At 37.2% G+C, this 27,926-nt stretch overlaps 2 protein-coding genes across 4 annotated transcripts; one reads left to right on the plus strand and one right to left on the minus strand.

The window, feature by feature from the left end:
* Positions 1–108: 108 nt before the first annotated feature.
* On the minus strand, positions 109–27,926 carry slc5a10 (solute carrier family 5 member 10). The gene is made up of 15 exons (XM_077205318.1): positions 27,753–27,926; positions 27,136–27,207; positions 24,482–24,586; positions 23,327–23,386; positions 22,750–22,854; positions 21,525–21,630; positions 20,292–20,372; positions 18,604–18,809; positions 15,506–15,641; positions 7,983–8,090; positions 7,687–7,837; positions 7,046–7,214; positions 4,905–5,120; positions 3,877–3,967; positions 109–1,087 (listed from the first exon to the last, which is right to left on the minus strand). The coding sequence occupies exons 1-15, from the start codon at positions 27,861–27,863 to the stop codon at positions 891–893; spliced, it is 1,914 nt and encodes a 637-aa protein (XP_077061433.1). The 5' UTR covers positions 27,864–27,926; the 3' UTR covers positions 109–890.
* Positions 8,572–19,186, plus strand: fam83gb (family with sequence similarity 83 member Gb). 3 transcript variants are annotated; one of them, XR_013195429.1, is made up of 6 exons: positions 8,572–9,861; positions 10,951–11,118; positions 11,213–11,337; positions 12,615–13,821; positions 15,468–15,535; positions 15,795–19,186. XR_013195429.1 is itself a non-coding variant. In XM_077205315.1 (5 exons), exons 1-5 carry the CDS (start codon positions 9,403–9,405, stop codon positions 16,272–16,274), a joined length of 2,439 nt encoding a protein of 812 aa, XP_077061430.1. In that variant the 5' UTR covers positions 8,573–9,402; the 3' UTR covers positions 16,275–19,186. The 3 variants fall into 3 exon arrangements, 1 of the variants encoding a protein (XP_077061430.1); XR_013195428.1 differs by lacking the exon at positions 15,468–15,535 and having other exon boundaries at positions 8,573–9,861; positions 15,795–17,413; positions 17,572–19,186; XM_077205315.1 differs by lacking the exon at positions 15,468–15,535 and having other exon boundaries at positions 8,573–9,861.

Consider the following 27,926-nt stretch of genomic DNA (forward strand, 5'->3'; position numbering starts at 1 on the left):
TAAAGGAGCATTAAACCCTTAAATTAGATCATCCATCCATCTGTGCATCTATGTTTAATTCCCACACAAACACACAATACACAACATACTTGGTTACACATTGCTTCATGATTTTTATGTATCAATTTTTAATTTGCACATTAACAATAAAACAATACAAATTAAGAGAAAACAAAAAAGTTAAATATAGACAGTCACAAATATTCAAGTTAATGTTTCATGTAACCCACCCTGATTTTCTGTTTTGTCATTTACAAACTGTTCTTACAAACATATAATGTATGGCTATTCTCACGCTATTGTTGAAATAATTATTTAGACACAAATTACACAGTCATTTGATGTGCTGTACAGAACATTACAGTTTAATCACTGTATATTTATTTCAAAGAAGAAATACTGCAGTTAAACTTACACCCGCTTCTTTGGGAGTATCTAGTAAAGAGGTTTTTTTTTTGTCCCAGTTAATGTGAACATATTAATCAAACATAAGATCTTACTTTATGCATAGCATATTGCCTTGGAACATGCACTGTGAGAAAACTCATGGTAACTTCTTTTTCCCCTATTCTCAAAGGTAAATGTACAATTGTTTAACATATATGCATTATATGAAAAGTTAACTGAACAACTATTAATAGGTAATTTGTGTGTATATATATATATATATATATATATATATATATTTAAAAAAACTGTTGTTTATGATGATGATCTTAATTCAGCTATTGCATTGTTTTGCAGTCATTCTGATCTAAATTTAATTGTAATTTTAACATGGATATGTAACAAATAAACCCCCAAAGGTTTTGTCAGTCATCTAGGTGATGCATTTATATTATAATAACAAAAAACTGATGTGCGTGAGCGTGACTGTTAGCTTGAGTACGTTACGCATAGTAAGCATAGAGGAAGATGTTAACGCACACGAGAATGATGGCATTGACGCAGCAGAAGCGAGACCAGAAGGGATCTTCTCTGATGCTGTGAATGATGGGAGATGAATTCCCGGACACAATCCGGCCAGGTCGGGGACTACAGAACCCAGCGGTCCGCACACACTTACCCCTGCGCACAGACTCACAGCCTAGATTGAAACAAAAATGTTGGCTGTGAAATGAACCGCCAAAGGAGCAGTACAGTGATAGTATCAGATGGTAATATCATGGTGCTTTGATGTTTAATGATTACCATATTCATAAACTAGGATTTACATGGCAGCTTTAAAGGATTTACTTTGTTTCATAATTGACGAATTAACACTGAATCAACATTGAACTGACTCGAGCTGTAAAATGATACTATTCTTATGCTTGTAGCTGAACATCAAAATTGATGAACTTTACTGAACTAAACTGATTTGATCTGAATAATGACACTATTGTCTTCTGTATAGCTGCTTTAAAGCAGAATTTGAATTTGTCTCATATTTGATTTGTGCATTTTTGATTGCTTTTTTCCTGTTTATTACTGTGATGCTGCTTTGAAAGAATCTATATTGTATAAAGTGCTATAAATAAAGTTGACTTGACTTGACATGATATTCTAAGGTACTTGAAAGAATACCAAGGTATTATCATGGTACAATTAAAAAATCCATGGAAATGTTTATGCTTAAAAAAAAAGCTTTATAACTGAATGAAATGACATATTGCGTGATTGCATATAACCTTAATCTGCCTTACAGTTTTCAAATGTTGTGCTTGGTAACATAATCCACTTTATGCAGTAAGCTTACTTACATTCCAAACCAAGAAAATGACAATTGGTATTTTTCTCAGTTCCTTGTGTGTGTTCTCACGCATATAAGACTCTTTTGTTTTGTCAACTGATAATAAATGTAGAACACAACCACACCCTGATGAATAGACCGCAACAAACCTCATGAGATCGATCATGCTGTAAACTCCTCTCACACCTCCATTCTGTCTCAGGAAGCAGGATTAGTTTATGTGTGTGTCCAGGTTTATCTAAACTTGTGATGTCAAAAATCACCTCACTACTCAAAAATGGACCTCACTAGTTTATAAGGCTTATAATTTTGCCAAATCATGTTTATATTCGAATCTAATATTTTGCACAGGTTTTTGAAGGGTTCAGGTTTATGTAAGAAATTAAATAAAAACAATTGAAGTCTATGAGATGTCCTCACTAATATAGTCAAAGAAACGTACGTACGTACGTGTGTGTGTGTGTGTGTGTGTGTGTTTGTGTTTGGTCCTGGTAAACCCTACAGTGATGGGGCGGGGGGCTCAAGCTCCTGCCCCTTTTGTCTCAAAATTTATTGTGCCCCTCTCTGATAATTGTAAATAATAATAACTATTATTATTATAAATAGTATAATAAATAACAATACACTTATACACTATTGTCACTTACAATAATAATACAAAAAAGATATTATATACATTTTGTTTTTTGGCGGAAGCATTTGGCGGAGGTGAAGTGGTAGGCGGAGTTTCCTGTGCAACGCCTCGTCTCCTATAGCAGGGGTTCCCAAAGTAGGGGTCGCGACCCCCCGGGGGGTCGTGAGACAGCGAGGGGGGGTCGCGAGATGATTTCCAGAAGTGTAATTGACAGAATTACTAAAAAATATTTTGCTACCTAAAAGTTAAAGATTTTTAATAAAACTCAAGAGATGGTGGATGTGTGGAATTTCATGATTTATGAGTGACGTTAGTCTAGTAGAATTTTCTAAAAAAATATTTTGCTACCTAAAGGTTAAAGATTTTTTGTGTCACGCATGCATGCATGTCTATTTCCCTCATATTAAATATAAAACGCATGTGGACTGATATTTTACTAATATCCGGACTCCTTTATTAACGGATTAGGCCTATATAAACAGACGTTTCAATATATTTGTATGAAATGCATTTTCTGAGAATTTATATTTCAAGTTTTTACAGCAAATGTCAAAATGCGCGCTCTTTGGTTCATCAGTGCTTGAGTCACCATATATCGGAAAACATTTGGAATGGGTCAGACATAATTCTGACCACTTATTAAGTTTTGTTTTAAGTAAATTTCGTTTTGAATACATTGTATCTTCATTTTAATCAATGTTTTCATCAACAAATTGACTGGATTAATAAATAAAAAGCAAATATAGTAGACAGTATAATTAGGACACGGAGGCGCCGGCGCGTGAACTTGAGCGTTTCTCATAAATGAACCGAAAACTGACAGAAAACACTAGTTTATTAATAAACAATTCAAATGTTTAATGCACAATCCAAAATTAATGCACAATCATAAATTTTAATTTCATGTCACGTCAGAGCGACCAAAGCGTCAACAAGCTTTAACAAGCGTCAACAAGCTTCAATGCGCTTCCCCGTACTTTGTGACAAGCGTCCTCTACAGGGCGGCCAGAGCTTCTTTGCCGCTCAAGTCGGTGGCGGTGTGAACGTACAGTTATGCTTCTTGCACGGACTTTTGGGACTCAGTTTTGAGCTGGTGTCAAGGCGCAATGAATGAAATGAGCAAATGGTAATTAAATAGAACCCCTAGGTGAAATGAACGAGGGAGAGGATCACAACATGTGAATTCATCCACTCCCGAAATACTTAAAAGTATCGGCTTTCCTTTGATATGTTATGTATTCTAATTGTATCAACATTTCATAGAATGCCAAGGAAATAAAGGATAAAAAGAAAAAAAACAAGGAACTCTTTTTGTTTTTTTTCCCCTTTTTGGTCCTTCATCCCCTGCCCCTGAGGAGGTCTGTGCACGCCACTGTGTGTGTGTGTGTGTGTGTGTGTGTGTGTGTGTGTGTGTGTGTGTGTGTGTGTGTGTGTGTGTGTGTGTGTGTGTGTGTGTGTGTGTGTGTGTGTGTGTGTGTGTGTGTGTGTGTGTGTGTGTGTGTGTTCGTACCATCTGTCCTGCGGCTGAGTGTAGATACTTTCTGTAGAGGTATTTCTCTCTCAGTGCTGTTGTGGAGAGTCCACCAGGTAAGATTATGTATCTGAAACAAATCCAAACACAAGCCAATCTATATGACATGCTGCAAAAATACTGGATTTTATTAAATTACTTGAAAAAAGACATAAAAATGTATCTTGTATAAGCTATGTTTAGAATACTACCATACTACTCTTATTATTTCTGCAGTATATTAGGCACAGTACATTTAATCTGTTTCCTGTAATGAAGGAATCCTGTAATGGAATGCACTTTCCAGTATGACAAAGGAAGTGAAAGTAATATCAGTTATGATTTTAAGATCTTTTCTTTAAACATTATTTGATTAGACTGTCCAAATTGAGACAAATTTGACACAAAATTACATTAAATGTGCAAAAGAACCATTTTTATACCTGCACTGGTATGCCAATTGCAGAAATAAACATGCATGTAATGAGGCCATGTGACAACAATGAATGTAGCATACTACTGTTTGCATAATGCTGTTTCACACACTGCAGAAAGTACACTACCTTTTAAAAGTTTGGGGTCGGTGTGATAAAATAGAAAACAGCTATTTGAAATTATATTAATATTTCACAATATTACTGTTTTTACTTTATTTTTTTGTCAAATAATTGCAGCAATGGTGAGCATATGAAACTTATTTTAAAAACATTAAAAAATCTTTCCAATCTCAAAATGTGAACGGTATGCCATTGTGAACAAAGCCACGTCTTGAGACTGTACAGTTAAAGGAGACCAGACAAGGACAACAAATCCTTTAATTATTTTTATATTCATTAATTTCTTCTAATTCTGTCCCAATAATTGGTAACTACTGTATGTGTTCTATTTTGGAATCTTATATGTTATAAGAACATTTCCAGTAGGATCCATTTGGAGTGGCTTCGAGTTTTGGTTCTAATAGGAATTCTGATTTTATTATGGGTGTAAAACTAAAATTCTATGAACAAATTTTCAAGAGAGAATATTACATGTTCCTCATTGGGTGGAGGGGTCAGCAGACTGATCACAGCCACAACAATAGCAGTGAGGGCGCACAGTATGATGGCAAAGTGTAGGTAGTGTACACTCCTTAGGACAGAAGGAGCAGGGTCAAACACTCCACAGCGGGGTGGAGGGAAGACAAACTCAAGGACCATCCGTGTCAAGCCCACCACTAGACCCACCATCAGCCCCCAGAATGCTCCCTGCAAACACAATACCAAACAAACACACATTCAGCTCTGCTGCTCTACGTACGAACATCGGTGTTCCTTTTCCTCAACATGTTATATGAGCGTGAGAGACTGTTAAACTAACTGTTCATTTTAAAACCCTTATTTATTTCAGGAATCTGAAAAAATGCCCTGAATGAACTCTGAGCCTAGATTCCTGACATGACAGGCTCTTATTTGCATACTGAAGGTACTTAAGGGTGGAGTGCAGTGTGAAGATCCTTAAACAAGCGTGAAAATTCCAGTGAAATGTTGTCATATTTCAGTGAAAGGTGTCTGATTTCTATCTATCTATCTATCTATCTATCTATCTATCTATCTATCTATCTATCTATCTATCTATCTATCTATCTATCTATCTATCTATCTATCTATCTATCTATCTATCTATCTATCTATCTATCTATCTATCTATCTATCTATCTATCTATCTATCTATCTATCTATCTATCTGTATGTCTATCTATCTATCTATCTATCTATCTATCTATCTATCTATCTATCTATCTATCTATCTATCTATCAGTGAGGGGTGTCTGATATTTATGTATATGTTTTGACAAAGATGACTTGAGTGTAAATACAGATTTTATAATTATGCAAGTTAAACTGATTTTATTCTTGTACATTTTGTATCATTGACTTACACGGATGCGCTTACACAAATATGTTCTACTGTAACAATTTATTTCTTACCCCCTATGAATGTAATCTGGCCAGTTTTGCTTTCTTAAGGCAATCTTCTCGGGGGAACTTTAGCTTTCAAAATAACGCCCTAAAACGTTAAACGAACGTTAAACTAATGTTCTAAATGCGGAAAAATATTTTCAGAGCAATTATACTTATCTCAAATCTCACTATAGCTAAAATGGGTATTTCCTTTTTGCTGTGGGGGATTGGGATAACTTTCCTGTAAAAGACCCTTCAGGGTAAAAACACACAGGAATTCTGATTTCCCACCCACCCAGTTTGAAATGAAGTGTTCAACAGGTTTTCATTATTTTGCTAAACTGCCTGGTTTACAGATAGTCTTTTGCTAAGACAATGCGAGCACTGAATTTTAGCCGATACTTTTACTCTAATGCATTCTATTATGAAAAACAATATTTTGTTCTACTTCGTGAAACATCCAAGATAATCAGCCCAGTACACCGCAAAACATTTATTCTAAGCATATTTGTCAAAACACTTTGGGATAAGGGTTTTTTCATAGAATCAAATGAAAGAATCACAAGGCCTTTTTTTTTCTTTTTTTGTATCTTGTAGACTCTCACACAATGTTACTCCTGTTCTATGAATGTATCCTTGTTTATCACTGGTAAAGTCCTCAAGAAAACACGTCACACTGGTTTCTCAACAATATCTATCTATCTATTTTATGCAAACTGTTTAAATTCTTTCCACCAAAACATTATTATACTAAAACCAGGATGGAGGACCACTCATACTCAACTGGAATTTTTTTTACTGAATGTAAATGTAATATGTAGCTTATACATGTGGGAATTATCAATGGTTTTTGCTTCTCAAAAGCACACTTTACAATGAGTCAACAACACAACAATATAATGACTTATATTAAGGTGTGACTTATTCTCCGGAAAATACGGATATCTATCATCTCAATCACTTACAAGTGAAAGTTATAAATCACTTAAAAGTGAAAGCTCTCTTTTGCTGTCATTCAGACATGTACACACTCTTTGTGTGTTTTTGGAACAGACAAATACACACACTCTGACTAATCTGATGCAATAAAATAGCCAGACATTCCTTCTTCACAAGAGAGAAGTGGTTCCTTCGAATGCATGTGACTGGTAATGCAAGTATGTCAATATGTACATAGTCCTAGTGAGGCCTCGGACAGCGTTTATTGTAATCTTTTGTGTGTGCATTACCGCTTCATTGGTTCTTTTCCAGAAAACAGCCATTACAAAAATGGCAGTAACAGGAGGGGCCAGATAGCTGGTCACTGATTGGATGTAAACATACAGCTGACCGCTGTTAGCGCTCTGAAGAATTGGGATCCAAACCACGCTAATCACCACCAGAATAACCGTCACTATCCTGAGAAAACAAATTGACATACATTTTATGATCATCTTCAGTTTCAGCAACATTTCTTGATATGATAAAGTTGAGATCTGCAACATCCAAATCCTATGGGACCCCATAAGTAATATTTGCTAATTCATTTCTATTATTTACTAGTTATCTTCAATCTTCTAGTTATCTAAATAAGAATTTGCGGTTTTATTTTCATTTAAAATGATCTCAACCTAATGACAGGGCATAAATATGAGCTAATCTAAATGATTAATCCACTCCTTGATTTCATCCTGCGGTTATGCATTGCATTTCTGAAGATATAAATCATTCTTACATTCTGTCGTGTAATTGCTTTTGCATAAAAAGCGCCATGATGTTGGATCTTAGAAAACATGTAACATTTTCGCATGTCATGATGATCGATGGTTTTAAATGGGTGACACAATTCTATCCATGAAATGCAAACACACACTCATGCACACATAGACACCTGCCAACCAGCAGCAGCTCCTTCTCGCTAGCCGCTCTTCGATACTTCTTCCAGATGTCCATGGTGAAGAGGGTACTGCTACTGTTAAAGATGGAGGTCAGTGATGACATCAAAGCAGCCATCATTACTGCTATCATTAACCCCCGGAGGCCTGGAACACACACACTTACAATTACTTGATGTTTAGGGCTAAAAGATTGTGACATGAGCTTTATTCACATTTGCTGAAGTGATGTTAACAGTTCAAATGTATAATATACACAATTAGAAAAACATAAAATCCTGATCCTGATTACCGCTGGGCATGAGCTCGATGACCAGTTTTGGAAAAGCAAGGTTGGAACATCCCACCTCTGCACCACACACCTTTACACACTCTTCAGGGTCCACACAAGCCACCGTGTCTGAAAAAAAGCAACATGTACATATAAATAAACAGTAGCCTATTTAAAGTAAATGTTCTATAGCCTTACATTCATGAAACCGCAAATAATGAAAAAGGTAAAAAATTTGCATAGGCAACTATTTGAGTAGTAAGGTATAGCTGCATAATGTTTGATATGTAGCCTACTCATTATATGTGGGGAGAAAGAGGAAGAGGCCAGACGTCGTATATATATATATATATATATATATATATATATATATATATATATATATATATATATATATATATATATATATATATTCATTTCTAGACAAAACGCACATTTGTGGAACTGGACTTTTTACTCAAAACTTTATTTACTGAGATACATTTCTTGAGTGACAACTAGCCCTGGCTGTCCATTTAAGTGTCAGCCTACAACCACTACTTTGTTACAAAGTCAGGGTAAAATAGGAAATGTCTGTTTCACTTTCATCCGTTTCCTGTCCTTTTTTTCCCGGATACCCCGCCCAAAACCCACGTAACTGTTGACTCGACACGACAGACTATTCGGCCAGCACGAGCACGCCGCGTCATCGGTGCTCATGCGACCAGACGTCTGGCCTCTTCCTCTTTCTAGCTCCACAGAAGTAGGGCAAAGTTACACAAAAGCCCCACAGGAATTTAATGGACAACAAACTCAGGACATTATTTAAACCAGGAGACTGAACGTGGAAACTGTGAAACTTGTTTTCTCGTCGGTGATATCCAAGGTTTATGCTTTTGTGGAAGATAAACGCGGATCTCGCCGGTTTGGCTGAAGTCTGTTACGCTTGTGTGAGCATGTGTGTGTGTGTATGTGTGTTTGTGCCCCTCCCGGTCAGGTGACTGAGGTGTGTCTAATCACCGCACCGGAGCCTCTGGAGATGCTTTGTTCTAGTCTACCTGTCGGTAAAACTGAAAGATGATCTCCGGCTCAGCGGTCAGCTGCGTCCTGTAACTGAACTACTCGGCTCGGGGAAATATGATCAAATAACATAGAGGAATCGTTTATATATTTAGGAAACAACATAGCCTTTATTTTAATGAAAAACGAGCTTTTTGGGGCTTAAGTTCTAGCTTTTATCCGCTTTATTTGACATGAACAAAATCGAATGAATCGCAACTTTAACTTGGAAATGGTTTACCACGATCACGAACGGAATTTTTCTAGCCGTTAACCGAGGAAGAAAACATTTGAGAAGAGTTTTAAGAGGATTATAGTGGGACCTAACTTATTAAAATCCTTAACGAGAAGAAGAATAAAAGGAACCGGTTTCTATCACTTATTCGGATTGTGTGTGGAAACGATGGCGCTCTCTCAAATTCAGTGTCTTGATAACAATCATGTGAACTGGCGTCTAAATGAATCTAAACCGGAGTTTTTCTATAGTGAGGATCAGCGGCTAGCGCTCGAGGCGCTTGCTACGAAAGGACGCGACGCTTTTGACGCATACGTGAAAGAGCACGAGCTGCGTCCTTTCCTGTCTGAACCCGAGCTCGAGTTGATCCGTCGGAAAATAGAAGATTATAAGCCCGGTTCTGAGCATCAAAAACCAAATGGTACGACGGAGGGAGAGGACATTGCGGTGTCTTTGAAGTATTGGCCGGACCGCTCCGATATCTCCATACCGAATCTGGATCTCGGATGGCCCGAATGCACTTCTTACCGCGGAGTGACGCGCGTCAATGTATACACGCAACCGCCGTTGGACGGACAGACGCATATAAAAGAGGTTGTGAGGAAAGCCATCGCGCAAGCACAGAAGGTGGGTAAACTAGAGAAACTTGAAAAGCACGATTGTATGGTCAGTCCGCCTCAGAAACACTGAAGACCCTTTGTCTAGATTAGTCAGTGACTTCAAAAAAAAGTTTTTTTGTTTTTTTGTCAGCAATTCGGTGCACGTAGCGTACCCAACACATTTCACCAGTGTCCAGTATCTTAACTACAAGAGATTTATAAATGTTATGCATTTGTGAAATATCGCCGATATTTATAATAAAGGAAATTAAAGCAATCATCCTATGCATAAGTTGCAATGGTTACCTTTGCACACTCTGAAACGTTGTTTGAAAACATTTTGGACTTACCTACTTGTCTCATTAATAATATGTGCCATTATTTGTCTATAATTATAATTACTCATCTTGCATTTATAAGCTACAATTTTAATCATGGCTATAAAGAGCAATAATCAATGACAACATGGTGATGGGGTAATGTGAATATCGAGCTATTGTATAAGGAGGTCACGGCCCTTACTAAGCAAAAAAAAACTGTTAGCCTATATTTTTTGTAAACACAACTCTTCTCTTTCAAGCTCATTTTTTTAAAGATAACCTGTTTTTAAAATGTAATTGTCCGTTATTAATTGAATTCAGCTATAAAACTAAAAATGTTGAATGACCAAATATCCATCACGTTTCACAATCACTACTGGTTTCCAACTGACTCATTTTTCTTGTTAGAACTTGCTAAAGCTTGAACCCAGAGCTTCGGTCCATGATGACACATACCGGCACAAATTCTGTTCCTCCCCCTCTCTCTTTACCGCACACACACACACCGAAATGTTCATTCAAATAGATCTCTTTATCCAAAAACATTTGTCACAATGAGTGCTTATAATGAGACGTTGGTAGAGTACAACTGATTTGGGGTGTGTAGGAGTTGTTTTGTGTCTACATCATCATGTTGTATTCTTAATAAAGAGAACATACTCCTTACTAACAATATAACTATAATTGGAATATGGCCTGTATAGTAGGCCTATGCACACAGAAATAATACAAAATCATTTTTATGTTGCCTGGGCTGAACTGTCTAACATCTATACATTTACTGTGTGTGTTTGCAGATGATAGCTGTGGTAATGGATGTTTTCACAGACGTTGACATTTTTAAGGATCTAATAGAGACTGGATTTAAAAAGAAAGTGGCTATATACATTATTATAGATCATGCTGCTGTACAGGACTTCCTATTTATGTGTGAGAGAGCCAACATGCACAAAGGGCACCTCAATGTGAGTTTGACACATTCACTTATGTCTGTTTTAAGTCCTTAATATCAGAAAATATGTAGTTTGTGTATGAATAACAATTTGTTTTGTTTTTTAGCATCTGAGGGTGCGATGCATCGGTGGTTGCGAATTCTACACGCGCTCAGCTCAGAAGGTGCATGGCTCATTGAGTCAGAAATTCATGTTTGTGGATGGAGACCGTGCTGTGTCCGGATCATACAGGTACTGTATGTTTGAATTTTAATGTGTGTATGTACATACACAGGGCTTGGCACTAACTTTTTGCTCACCAGCCACTGTGGCTAGTGATTTTCCAAAGTGACTAGCCACTCAGCATTTTGACTGGCATCAATTTGACATCGATACCATGGGGAAAAACCGCCATTGAGATATTTTTAATATATTATATTATCTCATAATTTGATAGCCGATATATTAGGCTGCTGTCACTTTAAGACCTGATGCACGGACCCATTATACTTTTTTATATAGCCAATATACTTTATATGCTTGCACTCAGGGTGTGAGCACAAAATCTGCAGGAATGAGTAAAATTACATATAATTCAGTGTCGATATCAAAAAATCTTGACAACAATACATTGCACTTAGTTTATTATTTCAGATGTCTTTTTAAAAGACTACAATTGAACAATGTATATATTAAAAAATTCAACCTGCCAAAGTGACTAGTAGGGGGGTGTTAATGTCAAGCCCTGCATATACGTGAAGCTGTGTTTCCAAAATACAAGCAAATCACATTGTGACAGAATGTGTCAGAAACTGGCCTATGTGCCTGTAGGATGAAGTACAGATATATAGCAAGCATGCTAGTAAAAACTGTATGCTTTGAAAAATGCAAGTGCAATTGGCTATGGGAAAAAAAAAAATGTTTGTTAATGTTAAAACCACCTCTGATACTGTTTACTGTTTAGTGTTAAACAGAAACTACTTTGAAAAAGTTCCAACACTATTGAATCAGGTTTAGTAGTTTTGTTTAAAGCCAAACCAAACTCAAAGCAGGAAAGGACTTAACTTCAAAATGGAATCTTCACTAATCTCAATATCGAGTGTTTGGGTGAGATTAGTGAAGCTTCCAGTTGAAAAACATTTATTACACAATGGCAAATTAGGGGGTATAAATATACAAGGGGGTAACAAAACAATCAAACTAGAAAAGGAATAAAAAAATGTCAAAACAATAATCTAGTCAAACAATAATAAAGTCACAAGACAAGCCTGATAAACCAATCACAGGGTAGGAAATACCAGAATACAAAAAAGGAAGTGTGAACAGACAAATCAAGAAGAGGAAAGCTACTGTACTGTCACAGAATTGGACAACATAATGTTGCTATTAGGTAGTTGCCCCTTAACACTGGTGGTAACATTCTTTAAGATATTTTGAGTTGCTAGTTTAAATGTCAATTCATGTGCTTCTATTCTGTTTGTTTGTCCACTTTGTTTTTGTTTCTGACTTCTGGCTTTTTCATATTTCAGTTTTACGTGGACAGCGTCTCGTTTGGACCGCAACATCATTACAGTCATGACTGGGCAGTCCGTTGAAACTTTTGACAAGGAGTTTCGCGAACTGTACCTGAACTCTCTTGGAGTCAACCTCACCAAGATTCCTTTAGCGGAACTTCCGGAGCCTGACCCTACCCCAGTTGTTGTTGTTCCCCCTGTTTCCGCAGCTGTTGCAAGAAAACTAATTAACCCCAAATATGCTTTGGTTAATGTAGATACAACAAGCAAATCCTCTTCAGACAAAGCTAGTGCCAAGAACAATCCTCTGGTCAAGATTCCCAAGCCTCAAAAGGAGTTGCAATTGCACCCAGGACTTGTAGGTTTGCCAAAGGCAGATCTCATTCTCTACTTGCCCATCTGGCCCGAGCCAGACCCATCCAGTGATGTTATTGGGTATATTAATATTCGTGACACAAACAAGCCAGCCCCAGTGCATTTAATGCGCTCGCAAATGTTTGAAACATCTCAAGCGATCCGCTTTAAAGACCCTTTCACTGGCCCACCTGAGGAACCGCTACCAGATAAGGCAACTCTTCGTTCTACAACAGCACAGTTGTCTAAAACAGATGCTGTAGATGCAAAAGGTCAATCAAGCGCCCAACTTCAGCCTAAGACTGTATCTAGTAATGCCCTTCAAGATACACCAGCCAATACACCTGATTCGCCAAGCTCTACAATCCAGCAACAAGACCCCAAACCCAACCTTCCTCCACAAGAGCAGGAGCCCAACCATAAACCACCAGAGGTCCAACAGGCTTCAGATCTGCCTGTTCCCAAGCCACGTACCATTCAGTTGGTGGTTAATATGCCTGAAGGCTCTGGAGACGCAGAGGTCACTTTAGTCAGAAGGGAGGAAAACCAGGCAATGGATGCACACACGGATGCTCAAGACAACGACGCCATTAGCACCGCTGTGACCTGTGCACATTCATTAAAGGATGAAGATTCCACAATGTCAGATGAATACTACGAATGTACTGATTCCGATAGCAGTGACAAACTCCCTAACGGAAGGATAACGGGTTCCGGTCGTGTTGGAGAACACAGCCCTAATGCGCTTAACGTGATGGCCCGCTTCTCTCAATCCATGCTGGACTTGAGATCGGATGACGTTGAGCTGGATCTGCAAAGCACTGCCAAGAGGAATCTACTGAACACGCAGATCAGAAACAAAACAAAGGTAGGTAGGACTTTGATTTAGTGTGTCTGAATGTGAAAGTGCTTTTTATCAGATCTGGTTCTCCACTCTAGCAGTCAATAAACCTGGGAGTGTCTCAAATAGATGAAAAGAAGCGGGGATATATGCGTTATGGAACACACAAGGGTGTGCCGATGTTGATATTTCCTGCATGCCTTAACCTGCTATAAGTGCTAAAACACATGTATAGGGGTAGTGGGTGGGAGGAGGGTAAATGTAAATGAAGTTGCATATCAGATGAGAACAGGAGAATAGCATGTTATTATGGTTTGACAGAAACTCAATTTGGTGGGATTTCCCCATGAAAGAAGTAGTAGTGTAAATATTATTGGATAAATGCTCCTTTTCTTCCCCATTACAAAATTATATACATTTAGAGGTAATCTTTAAAAACTCAAGTACTGGTATTCTTTAGCAAATCTCCGTTGAATATCCATGTGTCATACTATATGTTTTAACTTAGTGACGCCTTAATAAACTTGTTGCAAAGTTTATTATATAAACTTTAATAATATTGCTATTTATTTTTTATCAACCATAACATGAAAATAATAATTTCCCAATATACGGACATCCCTACTTTTATCACATAGTTCTTACAAATATTTGCCTAATGCCATTGATTCTATCCTAAACTATTTCCAATAATATTCAAATGTTTCTAATAAAATTATTCTATTAAAGGGGCTATGTGTAGTTTTTAGCAGCCTTTAGCGGCGATGTTTCAGATTGCAACCAATTTTACAAGAGCGCTCGTGCGGGTGCTCGAACTCAAGAGCGAGCACTCATGGTACCGGCCACACTGAGACTTTCAACACACCGGAGAAAGCATTACAATAGGGATGAAAGCCAACTCCGGGTCTATTTTTATACCTAAATATATACCTATACCTAAAACAAAGCGGAGGTCTCTCCATAATTCAAACGCTCTGCGATGTTGATCCGTGTTTTCGTCCAAAGTTGATCCGATTCACGCTTGGCCTGACGAGCTTCAGCAGATAAAACTGCTGTTTTTTTTATTTTTTATATTTATGTGGAGTTTGTGTTGGAGTCTGTGTTGTGCTGGAGGCAGGTCGTTTTTTGGTGTTATCAGACTCCATATAGTTAGCTGCAGTACCGTCGCATAGACTGTATATAAAAAGGAGAGAGGCTCGGGAGCGCACGTGCACGTCACATCCGATGTATTTCGCGTTTAATCCGATCCGGAGCCTTCGCATAGAAATAGGAATACTGGCCTTCAGAGGTAATAGCAAAACCCGACAAGTGGATCATTGTAATGTGTGATTACAACCCCTTCACACACAGGCAATAAAAAAAGGATTCATTTTAGAAGAAAAGCTACACATAGCACCTTTAAGTATGATGTAAAAATATTTGGAAACCAAAAGCATTTTGGGGGGAATAAAACTATCCTGCTTAAGGTTGTAGCTGGTTTTTATATGGTTTCTAGCTGGTTTAGAATAGTGTGGTCTAGCTTGGTTAGGTCTAGTAGTCCACCTTTGACCAGCAACAAACCAGTTACCATGTACCAAAAACCACCATAAGCTGGTATTACCTGATTTTCATTAGCTAGTTTTAAAAGGTGACAAAGCTTGCACAGAAGATGACATAGCACTGCATTTTTGCAGCACTAGCGGATACAGCAGCTGGAGCGTGTGTGTAGTACCTGGGTAGAGTGCCCTGCTGATCATGCCAGGTAGGATGATGAAGATCATGGGAAGCATCTTGAGATAGCTGGCAAAGATGGACGCCCCTTTGGCGTGACTCATATTCTTTGCTGACAGAGATCTCTGGACAATTACCTGCCAATGATCAACCAACATTATTATTTTGTTTTTACTGAATTCTTTTTGAAAAATTCATCAGAGCAGTTTATAGTTTGTCGAACCATTTGAAATTATGCCTGAAGGCTGTTTATCACTTTTCTTTTTCACGTATACCTTCCTCCCTTTCAGCTTTACCAGATGGTCTCCAGGTCACCTCTTCGAGACGGTTATGGCCGGGCCAAAGTGGTGATTTCAAAACCTAGAGTGTTCCATAGACCCCCTAAAAGCAGCGGCCATGTGATCAGGAGCTACAGGTACTGGCAGGGGAAGATGCATGGCAATGAACTCTCCTCAAGTGGATCAGGCCAGCAAAACCTAAACCGTTCAGGTCGGTCCCCCAGGAGACAAAGCCCCACCTATACGATAGAAGGACCGCGAACAAGCCAATCACCTGCTCAGCGCCTCATACACTCTCAATCTCTTTCCCCCACTCAACGGGCCTCTCAAACAAAGTCTCCATCTCCTCGTAGACGGGTCGAGACTAACACGCCATTAGGAATCTCTTTATCTAAACTCGCCAGTTTCAAACACCTCAGGGTGAAGGTTCCAGTGAACACGTCTTTTGCTTTGGGAGATAAATTGTTGACACATAGTCAAAGTGAAAAGTAACTGATTTGTAGTGGCTTTCTTCCTGTAAAAAACAACTTTGTATTGGGTACAAAGGCATGAATGTGTATTGATGTAGCCACCAGTCTCCACTGATAAAGGCTTTTCACCTGGAGTTCAACTGGATCTAAACTGACACGAGTGTTACAGTGGCACACAAACACTGACAATTTCTGGACCGTGGCAAGGAGCACTTGTTGCATAAAGCCTTACTCTTTATTGATGTGCCTTTGAGTAATCTGTACTAGTGCAAGGGAATTTGGTGGTGGATTTATGACCATGGTGATGGCAATTTCACATTCACCTCTATTGTTGGCTAATTGTCTCAGATTGTGGGAAAAGGACGTTGAAAAGTTTGTTACAGTACATACTGAAAGTGGGTTATACAGCTGAAAAACTCAAATTTGAATATCGTGCAGAAGTTTGTGTATTTCAGTAATTCAAATTGAAAGGTGAAACTAATATATTTAGGAAATATAACTGTATACATATGCATGATTATACTTTCAGAGGGCCGACATTTCTGTATTTAAAATCCTTTTTTTTTTTATTGATTTCACGTAATATTCTAATTTTCTGCGGTTTTGAATTTGGGGTTTTCATAAGCTGAAAGCCATAATCTTCAAAATTATAACTTTTGCACGATATTTTTTTTCGAGTTTCACCTGTATTTTAAAACGCACACACTAATATTCTGAGTCTGCAGTTGTCCCTGGTTTTATCAGAGGAGATCAAGGCCTGTTCACACCAGGACAGATGTTTTGTGCCAAAAATTAGTTGTGATAAACATTTTAATTTTAGTTAACGGCTTTTAATGCATCTTTTTACATCGATTTAAACATTTGCTTGTTGTCAAGGTTTTCTTTTTTTTCTACAAATAAGGTTAAAAGGTTTGCGCATTTGGGCAGATGCCCAGAGTTGCTGCGGCACAAATCTTAAAGACTATTTTGCTTAGAAACCGTGTATAAACCTGGGTATTTAATTTTTTTTCCATAACCGCCCCCTACTTTCAGAGGTAAGTTTGTATTTTCTTTCAGCCCATCAACAGGTTTTTACATTTTCGTCTGAAAAAAAAAATTGCATGCAAATATTTAACGCATTCTCATCCTTTGGCGTCATATGTGACGCCATATGACAAAACGGCGAAATACTACGCACATGGCACCCTTTATCGTCAATATAACACGCACTGTGATGGGTAGGTTTAGGTGTGGGGTAGGGTCTGCGTCTCATATTCACGCTAAAGGATGCCAGTCAACTTTATGACGCCTTGGGTTCGCGTGTTATATTCACGCTAAAGGGTGCCATGTGCGTAGTATTTCGCCGTTTTGTCATATGGCGTCACATATGCCGCCAAAGGATGAGAACGGGCTCAAATATTTGACCACATTTTCATGCCAAACATTTGTGTTGGTGTGAGCAAGCCTTCAGCTTTCGAGTTGGAGTCAAGGTCAAACCCTCCAAAATCCAGACCAAGACCTGTCCATTTCTTATTCAGAAAAGCTGAATTTATTGCAGCTTCATTTCAGATACTGAGCCCCTTTGCGAGGTGTTGAACTATGGTCACGGCTGAGAATCTTAGCTAAGACCCAAAACAAGACTTAAGATTTGAGCCCCCAACCAGAGGACCTACTGTAATAAGACTCAGACCAAAACGACATGTATTGGGCCTTGAAGGGATTCCAACTCCTGACAGTATTTCTAGGAATTTAATAATTTGTCTTCTGATGATGTTTTTTTTTTGCCTTCCAAGGAGGTTTGGAAATAAAATGCTTTTTAAAGATGTTATGTGCACTATACTTTAAAGAAGGAAAGTGTTATAGCTTTAATTATTACAAAGACAGTCTTCTAAATTGTCTCAACCATTGTGCTTATGTTTTTCAATAAATAAAGCTTAAAAAGCAAGGTGTTTTAAAGATGCTAGTCAGCACACACTGATTGCTGCAGTTTCTGTAAGGATATACTTGAATCATTTGGTGATGTTTTCAGTGTCGCAGGAGTCAACGTAGGCTTTAGTCAGGGTAGTTGTACTTAATTTGACGCAAATCCCTCACAGTCACGTTTTCATTGTGTCAAATTAGATGGGTCTACCCTACCCTGACTTGGGTCCACTTCAGGCTTGGTAGATTTTTTTTTCTCCTAAACCTCTATGTCTAAAACTGTAGTCTTTGTGGCAAACAAGTGATACATCAAATACACTATCTTATAACAGAATGCAAGTCACAATGCAAATTACATTTGCAATACTGTCCTCTACATGAGGCCTTTTACATTGTGTGAGAACGAGGGTAGACTTATCTATTTTTGAGAGTAAGTGTGTGTTTAAGCATACCTGATCAGTGCACCAGTACCATGTTGCCAGAATGGTTAATCCCAGTGTCATGCCTGGCCAGGGTAGGTCTCCGTGTACAGGGTCTCTGAACAAGTGCATGGCATCAGCCCTGGGCAGGTGACATGTTGTGTTTGGGATGATCTTAGATGGCACCGCTTTCAGATACACGCTCTCCAGGTTATTGTAGCCTCCAATTTTATTGAATGCTGTAACGTACATAAATACATATTCAACTAAATGTTGGGTAAAATGTAGAGATTTGGCATAAAAATTTATCTTTGTGGTATTGTCAAAAAAACAAAAAACATGGCGTCAAAACAATGTATATTTTGAATTGAATACAATTAAAAATATTATTTAAATTTCTTTAACTAGTTTAGACTTGTGTGCATCATTGTGTGTGCGTGCATTTTTCATTTCATTTTCTGTTCTTTAAAACCTTTACAGATGGTTTTCTGTATGGTGGCTAAAGACAGTCATGGGATTTACCGCATCCCCATGCAAAACAGTTATGCAGGTTTTAAAGTGTTTCAATGTGTCCTAACCGAACATGATGCGATTAAACCTCTCTCTTTCACAAAAATGTGAGGTGCGTTTTTGTTCATTCTGAACAGCTGTGTCGAGTATGGGACATTTCGTTTGTTGCCTGTGACAGCCACAGTGAAATCTGCTCCACATTACACCAAATATGTTGATATTTTTGCCTGTTACTGTGCAGCATCGTGTAACGTTTTCACTTTCACTGAGAAAAGGTAGATTCCATCATAAGGTGAAAGTTTGACCGTTACCTCAATAGCACCATGCACATCTTAAAAATAAAGGTTCTGAATTGGCATCGATGGTTCCATTATGAACCTTTCCATTGCACTAAAGGTTATTTATAGTGGGAAAAGGAGATCTTTAGATTATTAAATGTTCTTCACACTAAGAAAAAAAGTGGTTCTTTTAAGAACTGTTCACTGCAAGGTTCTTCAGGGACACCAAAATGTATATTCTATGGCATCACTGAAGAAACCATATTTTCGAACCTTTGTTTTTAAGAGTGTTGGAATGTTGTTTTTTAGTAAAGCTTGTATGCACTGAATATTCACGTTTGGTGAATATTCAAATTTTTATGCATTTTAAGAATAAGTAACGGTGCTAAATTCTTTGCATTAATGCAAATATCATTTTTAATTTCCGTATTTATTTTAGGCTATCTGGAAAAGTTATTTAAAAAAAAAGTTCTAACAGTCCATGCTATTTGTTTAGAGTTATTTATGCTATTATTGATATTTAGCAATATCTATCTATTATTTGGAAAACAGATAAATAATTGAACCACATTTCACTATATCTCAAATTTTTTTCTATTACTTATTTTATTATTTTCATCATCAATAAGCAATTTTACGATATATAATCTTTTCGCCCATACCAGCAGACAACCTCAGATAAGTCAGGCTAAAACTGATTTTATCTGCATTTAGGTATTGGCATTTATATGCTGAACATATGGCATATCTGTACATGGAATGCATGGTTAAAAACCACATATAACCCTGAAAATGTGTCTGCCATAGCTGTTCTCTTACAGCTGCCATCTGTTTTCAGCGGCACTTTCACAAGATGTTGTTACTTCCCTCGTGACAGCTGACATTAGATCACTGCCAGAAGAGAATAAAAGAAGAAGCCTGAGACTGACCGACCTGTAATGGTGAGGATGACTGCTCCAATGATCATGACAAAGGTCTGAAGAGTGTCGGTGTAGATTACAGCAGCCAAGCCACCTGGAGAAACAGAGGACCAAGCGGGTATTGCTCAAGTCTCTCATGATGGTTTAATATGATATGAGTCATTGGGATCAAGTCTGAATCAGCACTTGTAGACAGAGGAGTAAATACAGTGACAGCAGAGCAGCGGATTAAAGTCATTATGCAATTATGCTGGAATCAGTCATGTAGACTATAATTACTGCTGCAGAAATGAACTCTTCACTGGGCTTATGTGAGAAAGTTCAAACAAGTAATCATTTAGTAGAAGCTTTTATCCAAAAAATTGACAGTAATACTGAAACCTGTGGTTAAGTACCTCACTCGAGGTTTGCACTGTCAACAACTCAAACCAGCAACGTTCCTGTTATCAACCCTGAGTTTTAACCATTATGCCACTCTATCCAGTTTTACAACATTGCAGTTGAAGAGGAATCTTCTTTAATATTGCAACAACGGTGTGACATCATAAGCTGTTTTGTCACGCTACACTGCTGATAGTTGGGAAAAGCTCAATTGTGGTAACTGCTCACTACTGAAACATGTAGTGGTACTGCTTTATACAATAATAAGCATCATGAACTATGATAATTTATTAATCTAGGTTGATGCAAAGTTATAAATATACTTTTGTTCATTGTTGATTCATGTATTATGAACAAACATTAACAAATGTTAATTTATAATTTAGTAGTCTATACAAAATGTAGCCTATTAGTAATGTATAAATTAACATTAACCAAGGTTAATAAATGCTCTCGAAGTATTGTTCATTGTTAGTTTGGGATGCCTAATACACAAATAGACTACTTGCATTCCCCATAACATAAAAAACTTTCTTTTTCAAATAAACGCATTTCTTTTGAACTCTCTATTTATCAAAGTATCCTGAAAAAAAGGATCAGTCTCCATGAAAATATTAACCATATTAAGATAATATTAAGCTCAACTATTTTCAACACTGATAATGATTTTGGAAATTTGACATCACAGGAATAAATTACATTTCAAAATATATTAAAATAGAAAACAGTCATTTTAATAATATTTCACAATACGATTGTTTTTTAATTTGTTTATCAAATAATGCAGCTTTGGTAGGCATAAGAGACTTCTTTCAAAACACACAAACCAATCTTAATGACCGAACCGTTGAATGGAAAAACAAACCTGCAATAGTGTAGAGGGCAGTGACGACCAGCATGAGGACAGTGGAGAGGTAGAGATTCCAGCCCAAACAAACCTGGACAAACAGAGCTCCAGAGTACAGATCCGTCTGCAAACCATACAGGATTTTAAGATTTTAGGTTGCTCATGGATATAGGAGACTTAATTGTGAAGTGTTTTCATCACTTAGTTATATATAACTTAGTTAAAGTTATATTATTAATAAGTTATGACAACATGTTTTTACATTGCTTTAACTCATCAAAATAAGTTATGCAAGTTATATAAGATTCAACTCATTTTTTAAATCATTTTAATTTCAATGCAATTTAAGTTGAAATGGCTTAAACATCCAGAAAGAGATCCAGGGGTGCGTTTCCCAAAAGCATCGTTGGCCAACTATGATCACAATTTCCATTGAACTCTATTGGTAAGGACGGAACTTGCGACCATATTGGCTTTGGGAAACGCACCCCAGGTTGATTGTACATAAAAATGTAAGGCAGCAGCTTTCTTTTACAGTTATTATACTGCATTTGATTATCAACTATTTACTCTCTTGTTAATAAAGTAAAGACAGTTGTTATCATATTAAAGGGTTAGTTCACCCAAAAAGGAAAATTCTGGCATTAATTACTCAGAATGTAGTTTCAAACCTGTAAGACAATCGTCCATCTTCAGAATGCAAATGAAGTACTTTTTAATTAAATATGAGAGATTTCTGTCCCTCCATACGCAACTGGCCTACCTTGCCAGCTACAGTACATGTCACCCAGTAGTTTAACCTCAGTGTTGTGAAGCAACGTGAGACCTTTGTTTGCGCCAGAAAATGTGCTGTTCACGAGGGCACCACGGCACATGCGAGAGCAGACGTTGTTGAATGCGCGTTGGAGATTAATATTTTGTAAATAAAGTGGTAAATTAAGGGGGGGGGGTTGGTTGTGCCAAAGTTTGGTACCTATAGCATTAATGGTTTATTAGCAAGCCAACAAGAAAGCAGGGGCATTTGGGTGTGAGTGTTTTTATATGCCTGCAGTGAAAAACAGATGTTGAAAAATCTAAACTACATTCTCTTTCACAACTTTAAATTCCTTGGGTGCAGAAACATGCCAGCACAGCAATACAGGATGAATAAATTAAGCCTTTGTAGATTAATGTTTGACTTTTAGCTTTCTGTGAATGAGACAGCAAAAAACATGAGTGAGTGTATGTGTGTTTTCATGCTCACTGAGATCTTGGTAAACACAGACAGCAACAAACTGAGAACTGACAAGTAGGTTCGAATTCGCTCTCCTCCAAACCGCCGACCCAGATACTCTGGCATTGTGACAATCTGAGAAAGAGAGAGAGAGAGAGAGAGAGAGGGAGAGGGAGAGAGGGGTTGATAGAGAGAGAGAGAGAGAGAGAGAGAGAGAGAGAGAGAGAGAGAGAGAGAGAGAGAGAGAGAGAGAGAGAGAGAGAGAGAGAGAGAGAGAGAGAGAGAGAGAGAAAGAGAGAGAGGGAGAGGGAGAGAGGGGTTGATAGAGAGAGAGAGAGAGAGAGAGAGAGAGAGAGAGAGAGAGAGAGAGAGAGAGAGAGAGAGAGTGAGAGGAAGTGCAGAAGGGAATGGCATGATCTAAGCAAATTAATAAGCAAATCTGGGAAAGTAAAACATGTGGTGAGTTTATGTGTGAGAGAAAGAGGTTGTGAGTCTATTACACGTGGAAGTATTAAACATAAGTTCTGAATTATTAATTCACATAAGACTGTATAGCTCAGCTAGAACAGCAGTATGAACAGTGTGTCAGTGTACGTCTAAAACTCACCCCAGAAGACACATAAACTGGGACAAAGACCCAGGCAAGAGCCAACAGGACATAAGTTGCCTATAAAGAAAGAAATAGTTACTGCATTGTGGAAAATCAATTTCTTCTTTAGTATCAACTTATTTTCCAGTAAAACACATTTAAACATCTCATTTTACAACAAGATAATTTTACTTGAGGAGCAAAACTGCATGGGATGGGATGTTTGCATTGACTACACAGTGGCCCTAAAAGGTATTTAAGACGCATCTAAATTTATATTTTGTCATCGAATCTAATGACATTCACAGCTTAAAGGAATAGTTCACTCAAAAATGAAATTGTTTATTCACCCTCATGTCATTCCAAACCTGTATGACTTTCTTTCTTCCACAAAACTCAAAAGAAGATATACTGAATAATATTTCAACAGTTTACACGCATAACATGAAAAGTTAATGGGGTCCAATATGACATTGGCCATCATTATCTTTCATTGTATGGAGAGAAAAAAACAAAAAACAGACATATTTTAAAATATCTTCTTTTGTGGTCAACAGAAGAAAGTTAGTTATACAGGTTTGAAACAACATGAAGGTGAATAAATAATGACAGAACTATAAATTTGTGCAATTTAAGTCTCTCTTTTTTTTAGTCAGAAGCATGAGGTTTTATTTATTTCACATTTCACATATACACCTCTATAAATTTAGACAACATGTACAAGTAAAAAGACAAACTACTTAAGACTTAAGATACTACTTTATTTTTTTACTGACATTCTAGTCATATACCAAGAATTATATTTTCAGTAGCACTTTATTTTGCAGCCCTGTTACCCATGTTGTACTTATTACAATTAATTACAATAACTGGGTAATAACCTTCCCCTAAACCAAACCTTAACCCCTGTAGTTACCTTATTACCCAGTATTTTCTTAGGTAAGTACACTGTTAGTACACGTACTGTTAAATAATTTCAGCACCCATAAATAATGTAGTTTTAAGACAAAAGCTGGTCTTTTTCTCCCCCTGGTGCTGATCGAATGCTGGTGCATTTGTATGTACTGCTAGATTTTTACGTGTTAAAGCAATGAATGATCAATAACGAATTATGACTAATACATATTTTGCATTTGTTTAGAGAATGAGGCGTTAAAACATGATGTCTCTCACATTCCATTCAAATCCAGCAACAGCGATCCCTCCTGCTGCTCCTGTCCCAGCCAGACCGATGAACAGTCCTGAACCCTCACTGCTGGCAAACAGAGATGCACCAATCTGCACACATTCATACTACATATTAGTGCCATTCTCAGGACGGACGACGTAAAACAACTTGATTTACTGCAATCAGCTTCACACTCAGTATTTGCAAGATCGTTGACAAGACATGTAGGCAGTGTCATGCTGTGACATAGCCTACATTTCTTTTTTAATTATTATTAATCGTTAACAAACATGTATTCATTACATGAATGAGTTCATCGTTTCTGCTTTAAATTAATAAATGGTTTAAATTAATACTTTATTAGCTAACTGTGTGATTTGTACATTTCTTAAATACATAACTTGGACAGAGTCACCTCTGATAACAGATCACTATAAGACATGCATTTTCTGTGAAGCTGCTTTTCACAATATGTATTGTGAAAAACAGTGTGAAATTTTATTATAGCCTACAAATGTCATATGTATAAAAATTATATACAGGGATATATTTGTATGACCTCATTTTTTGTGACCTCATTTTAATTGCGACATGGAATTGTAAAAATGTATTTGTCACTATGCAGGACTAATTAAAGCCACTGCAAAAGAAAAAGAATGTGATGAAAATTAATTATTATCTTATTACAGAGGGGTCCAAATGTCTCAAACCACTAGTTAAAATGCTTTATTTTGGGTATTTTTTATTATAAATTATACATAATAATATGAGCAAAAGGTTTAATTAACATTAATATAAAGTATTTGGTGTGTCCATCTTTTGCTTGACTCTCCAGCTGCATGAACTTAGCCTTATAAATGTATTAAAGGGAACATTATAAATGTATTTACTGTCATTTTTGATCAGTCCTTGCTGAATTAAAGTAATACATTTCTTACCCACATTTTTTTTTTTTTTTTTACATTTTTGAATGGTATATTGTATCACGGTTTCCACAAAAATCTTGATAATAATAACAGCATGTTTACACAACAACGCTGTACTAAAAACTGAAACGTTTTTAATTTGCGTTTTCGCATATACAGACAACGTTGTCAAAACTGTATTATCCTGTCAGGACAGTTGTTGGCGATGTCATTTTGTAAAGAAACACTACGCGCTTATAGACTGAACACGTCACATGCATGTGCATGATGTCACTGGTTTCACAAATTCAAGTTTCTGTAGTTTACAATAACAGTATTGTTTTCAAAAACTTGCACTTTGAAACCAGTTTCAAAGTGCAAACTGTTGTGTAAATGAACGGCCTAAATGCTTAAAAAGTTTTGTTTTTAGTTGAAAACGGTGTCATACATCTAGCCTGGCTCTGCCCTCTTACGTACTTCCGCTCAATTTTCATTTTCCTTCAGTACTACTAGTCTTTGGTTTTCTACGATCAATTTGTTACCGGGCCAATCAGCGAACAGAGTGACAGAGAACGATGACGTTGATGTCGTGCGTTATTCTGAGTTGTAGTTCAGTAATGGCAGCGGACAAAGAAGCGAGCGAAGCCATTCGGTCCATTGTGGCAACGCTGCCGAATATCAAGAAGTTAAAGCTGGAGCAAGAACAATCTTTGCTTAGTTTTGTTGGTGGCCATGATGTTGTGGCCCTCCTCTCCACGGGGTTCGGGAAAAGTTCGATTTTCCAGCTCACTGGGTTAGTGGTGAATGAGTTGGCTAAGGAGAACGCTTGTTATACGTCACGACCAAACGTTGCGATTGGTTATGGCAGATCCAGAGTGACTCTGGGCAGATCCAATAGTTTTAGACTTCAATAGAGTACCCGCCTACAAGGATGTTAACGCTTGTCAATGGAGCCGTGCCAGACTCTATGTACAAATGAAATGTACGAGAGTCTGGTGGAACCAGGCTAATGTATATCAGCATATTAGGGGCTGTAGACGACACCTATTTCAACTAAAAACAGTAAAATTGTATGCGTTTTTGCCCTTCATTCACATGACAACAGCGTTTTGGGTCCTGAAAACACAAACTTTTGAAAACGGGATTCAAAGTGCAAGTTTTTGAAACTGATACTGTTACGTGAATTTGTGAGAACGGTGACGTCATGCGAATACGTATTACGTGTTCAGTCTATAAGCGCGAAGTGTTTCTTTACAAAGTGACATCAACTACATGCATAATAGTGTTTTTAGTCGTTTTCGTGGATCTGTGTGAACGGAGGTTTGACAACATTGTCGTCTGTTGCCTACATGAAAAACGTGTTTTTTTAACTGAAGTACATCGTTGTCATGTAACGGTTGGGGTTTTGGGGTTTGAGTTTCGGTTTTGGGGTTTGACTTTTGGACACCACTGTATATAAATTCTGACCTAAAATCTGGATGTTGAAAATAAGTAGTTTCATGTCCATGTTATTTTTCAATTACCTATTAAAAAAAGAAAAACTTTATTCAACATTGTCTATAAAACGTTTGCCTTGAGATCACTTTTATCATCAACCTTTAAAAAGTCATCAACTACTCTAAAGTAAACTTTTTATTTTTAGGTTGTAAAGTAAAATGTATCTCCTCATTATGAGGCTTAAAGCATATAACTTAAAGTAAATGTATGCTTATGTATTGCTTCAATTGGTTTAGTTTACATTAATTATCACTCACCGGCCACCAAGCCATGTCTCTGCCAGCCAGAAAATATCCACTTAGTGTGTTTCGACTCACTCTGCAAGATGACTGAAACATACAAAAGTTTATACGAAATTTAAATGGGGTTGTATTTCACTCTAATGAATAAAGTAACCTTTTAAAAAAAGATCCCTTTCTAAATCCACAGTTTACATCCACGTGTTCTCAAACACAATTGTGATCTATTCTTTTTAAAATATCACTCTTAGAAAGGTTCTATGTAGATCCTTAAAGGATTCTGCGCTTCATAGAACCTTTTAGGGGTTCCCATCATAGGATCAGTTTATGGATTTAGTTTAATTCATTCATTCATAATTTAAATAAAAAAATGTATTTCAATAATATGTTATGAATGAAACAACATACTTTATCACTAGAATAAAAAAATGAAATAATCCCTTAAACATGAAAGTATTATGCAATCGTTTAATACATTTCTCCGTATGTATAACCTTTTTCTGCAAAAAGTACATTCAACCCCATTAAACCTTTTTTTCTAAGAGTGTAAAAACACTGTGACAACAGAAAATATATATAATGTTTGATACAGCTAACACACACACACACACATGCAATAAACAAATATGTCTCACCCATATTCCAACTGCGACGTTCAATAAAAAATACGCTCCGATTACAATGATATCAGATACACTGAAAGACTGGGAAAGGGCGAAAAATTTAGTGGTAGAGTTAGACGCCATGTCCTGCCTTCACACACACTACACACAGACTAAGACCACAAGGCAAAGAGGCTAGAAAGACAC

The sequence above is a fragment of the Siphateles boraxobius genome, unplaced genomic scaffold (assembly GCF_051911475.1).
Source record: "Siphateles boraxobius isolate OS27281-9 unplaced genomic scaffold, OSU_SipBor_1 53, whole genome shotgun sequence".
NCBI lineage: Eukaryota > Metazoa > Chordata > Actinopteri > Cypriniformes > Leuciscidae > Siphateles > Siphateles boraxobius.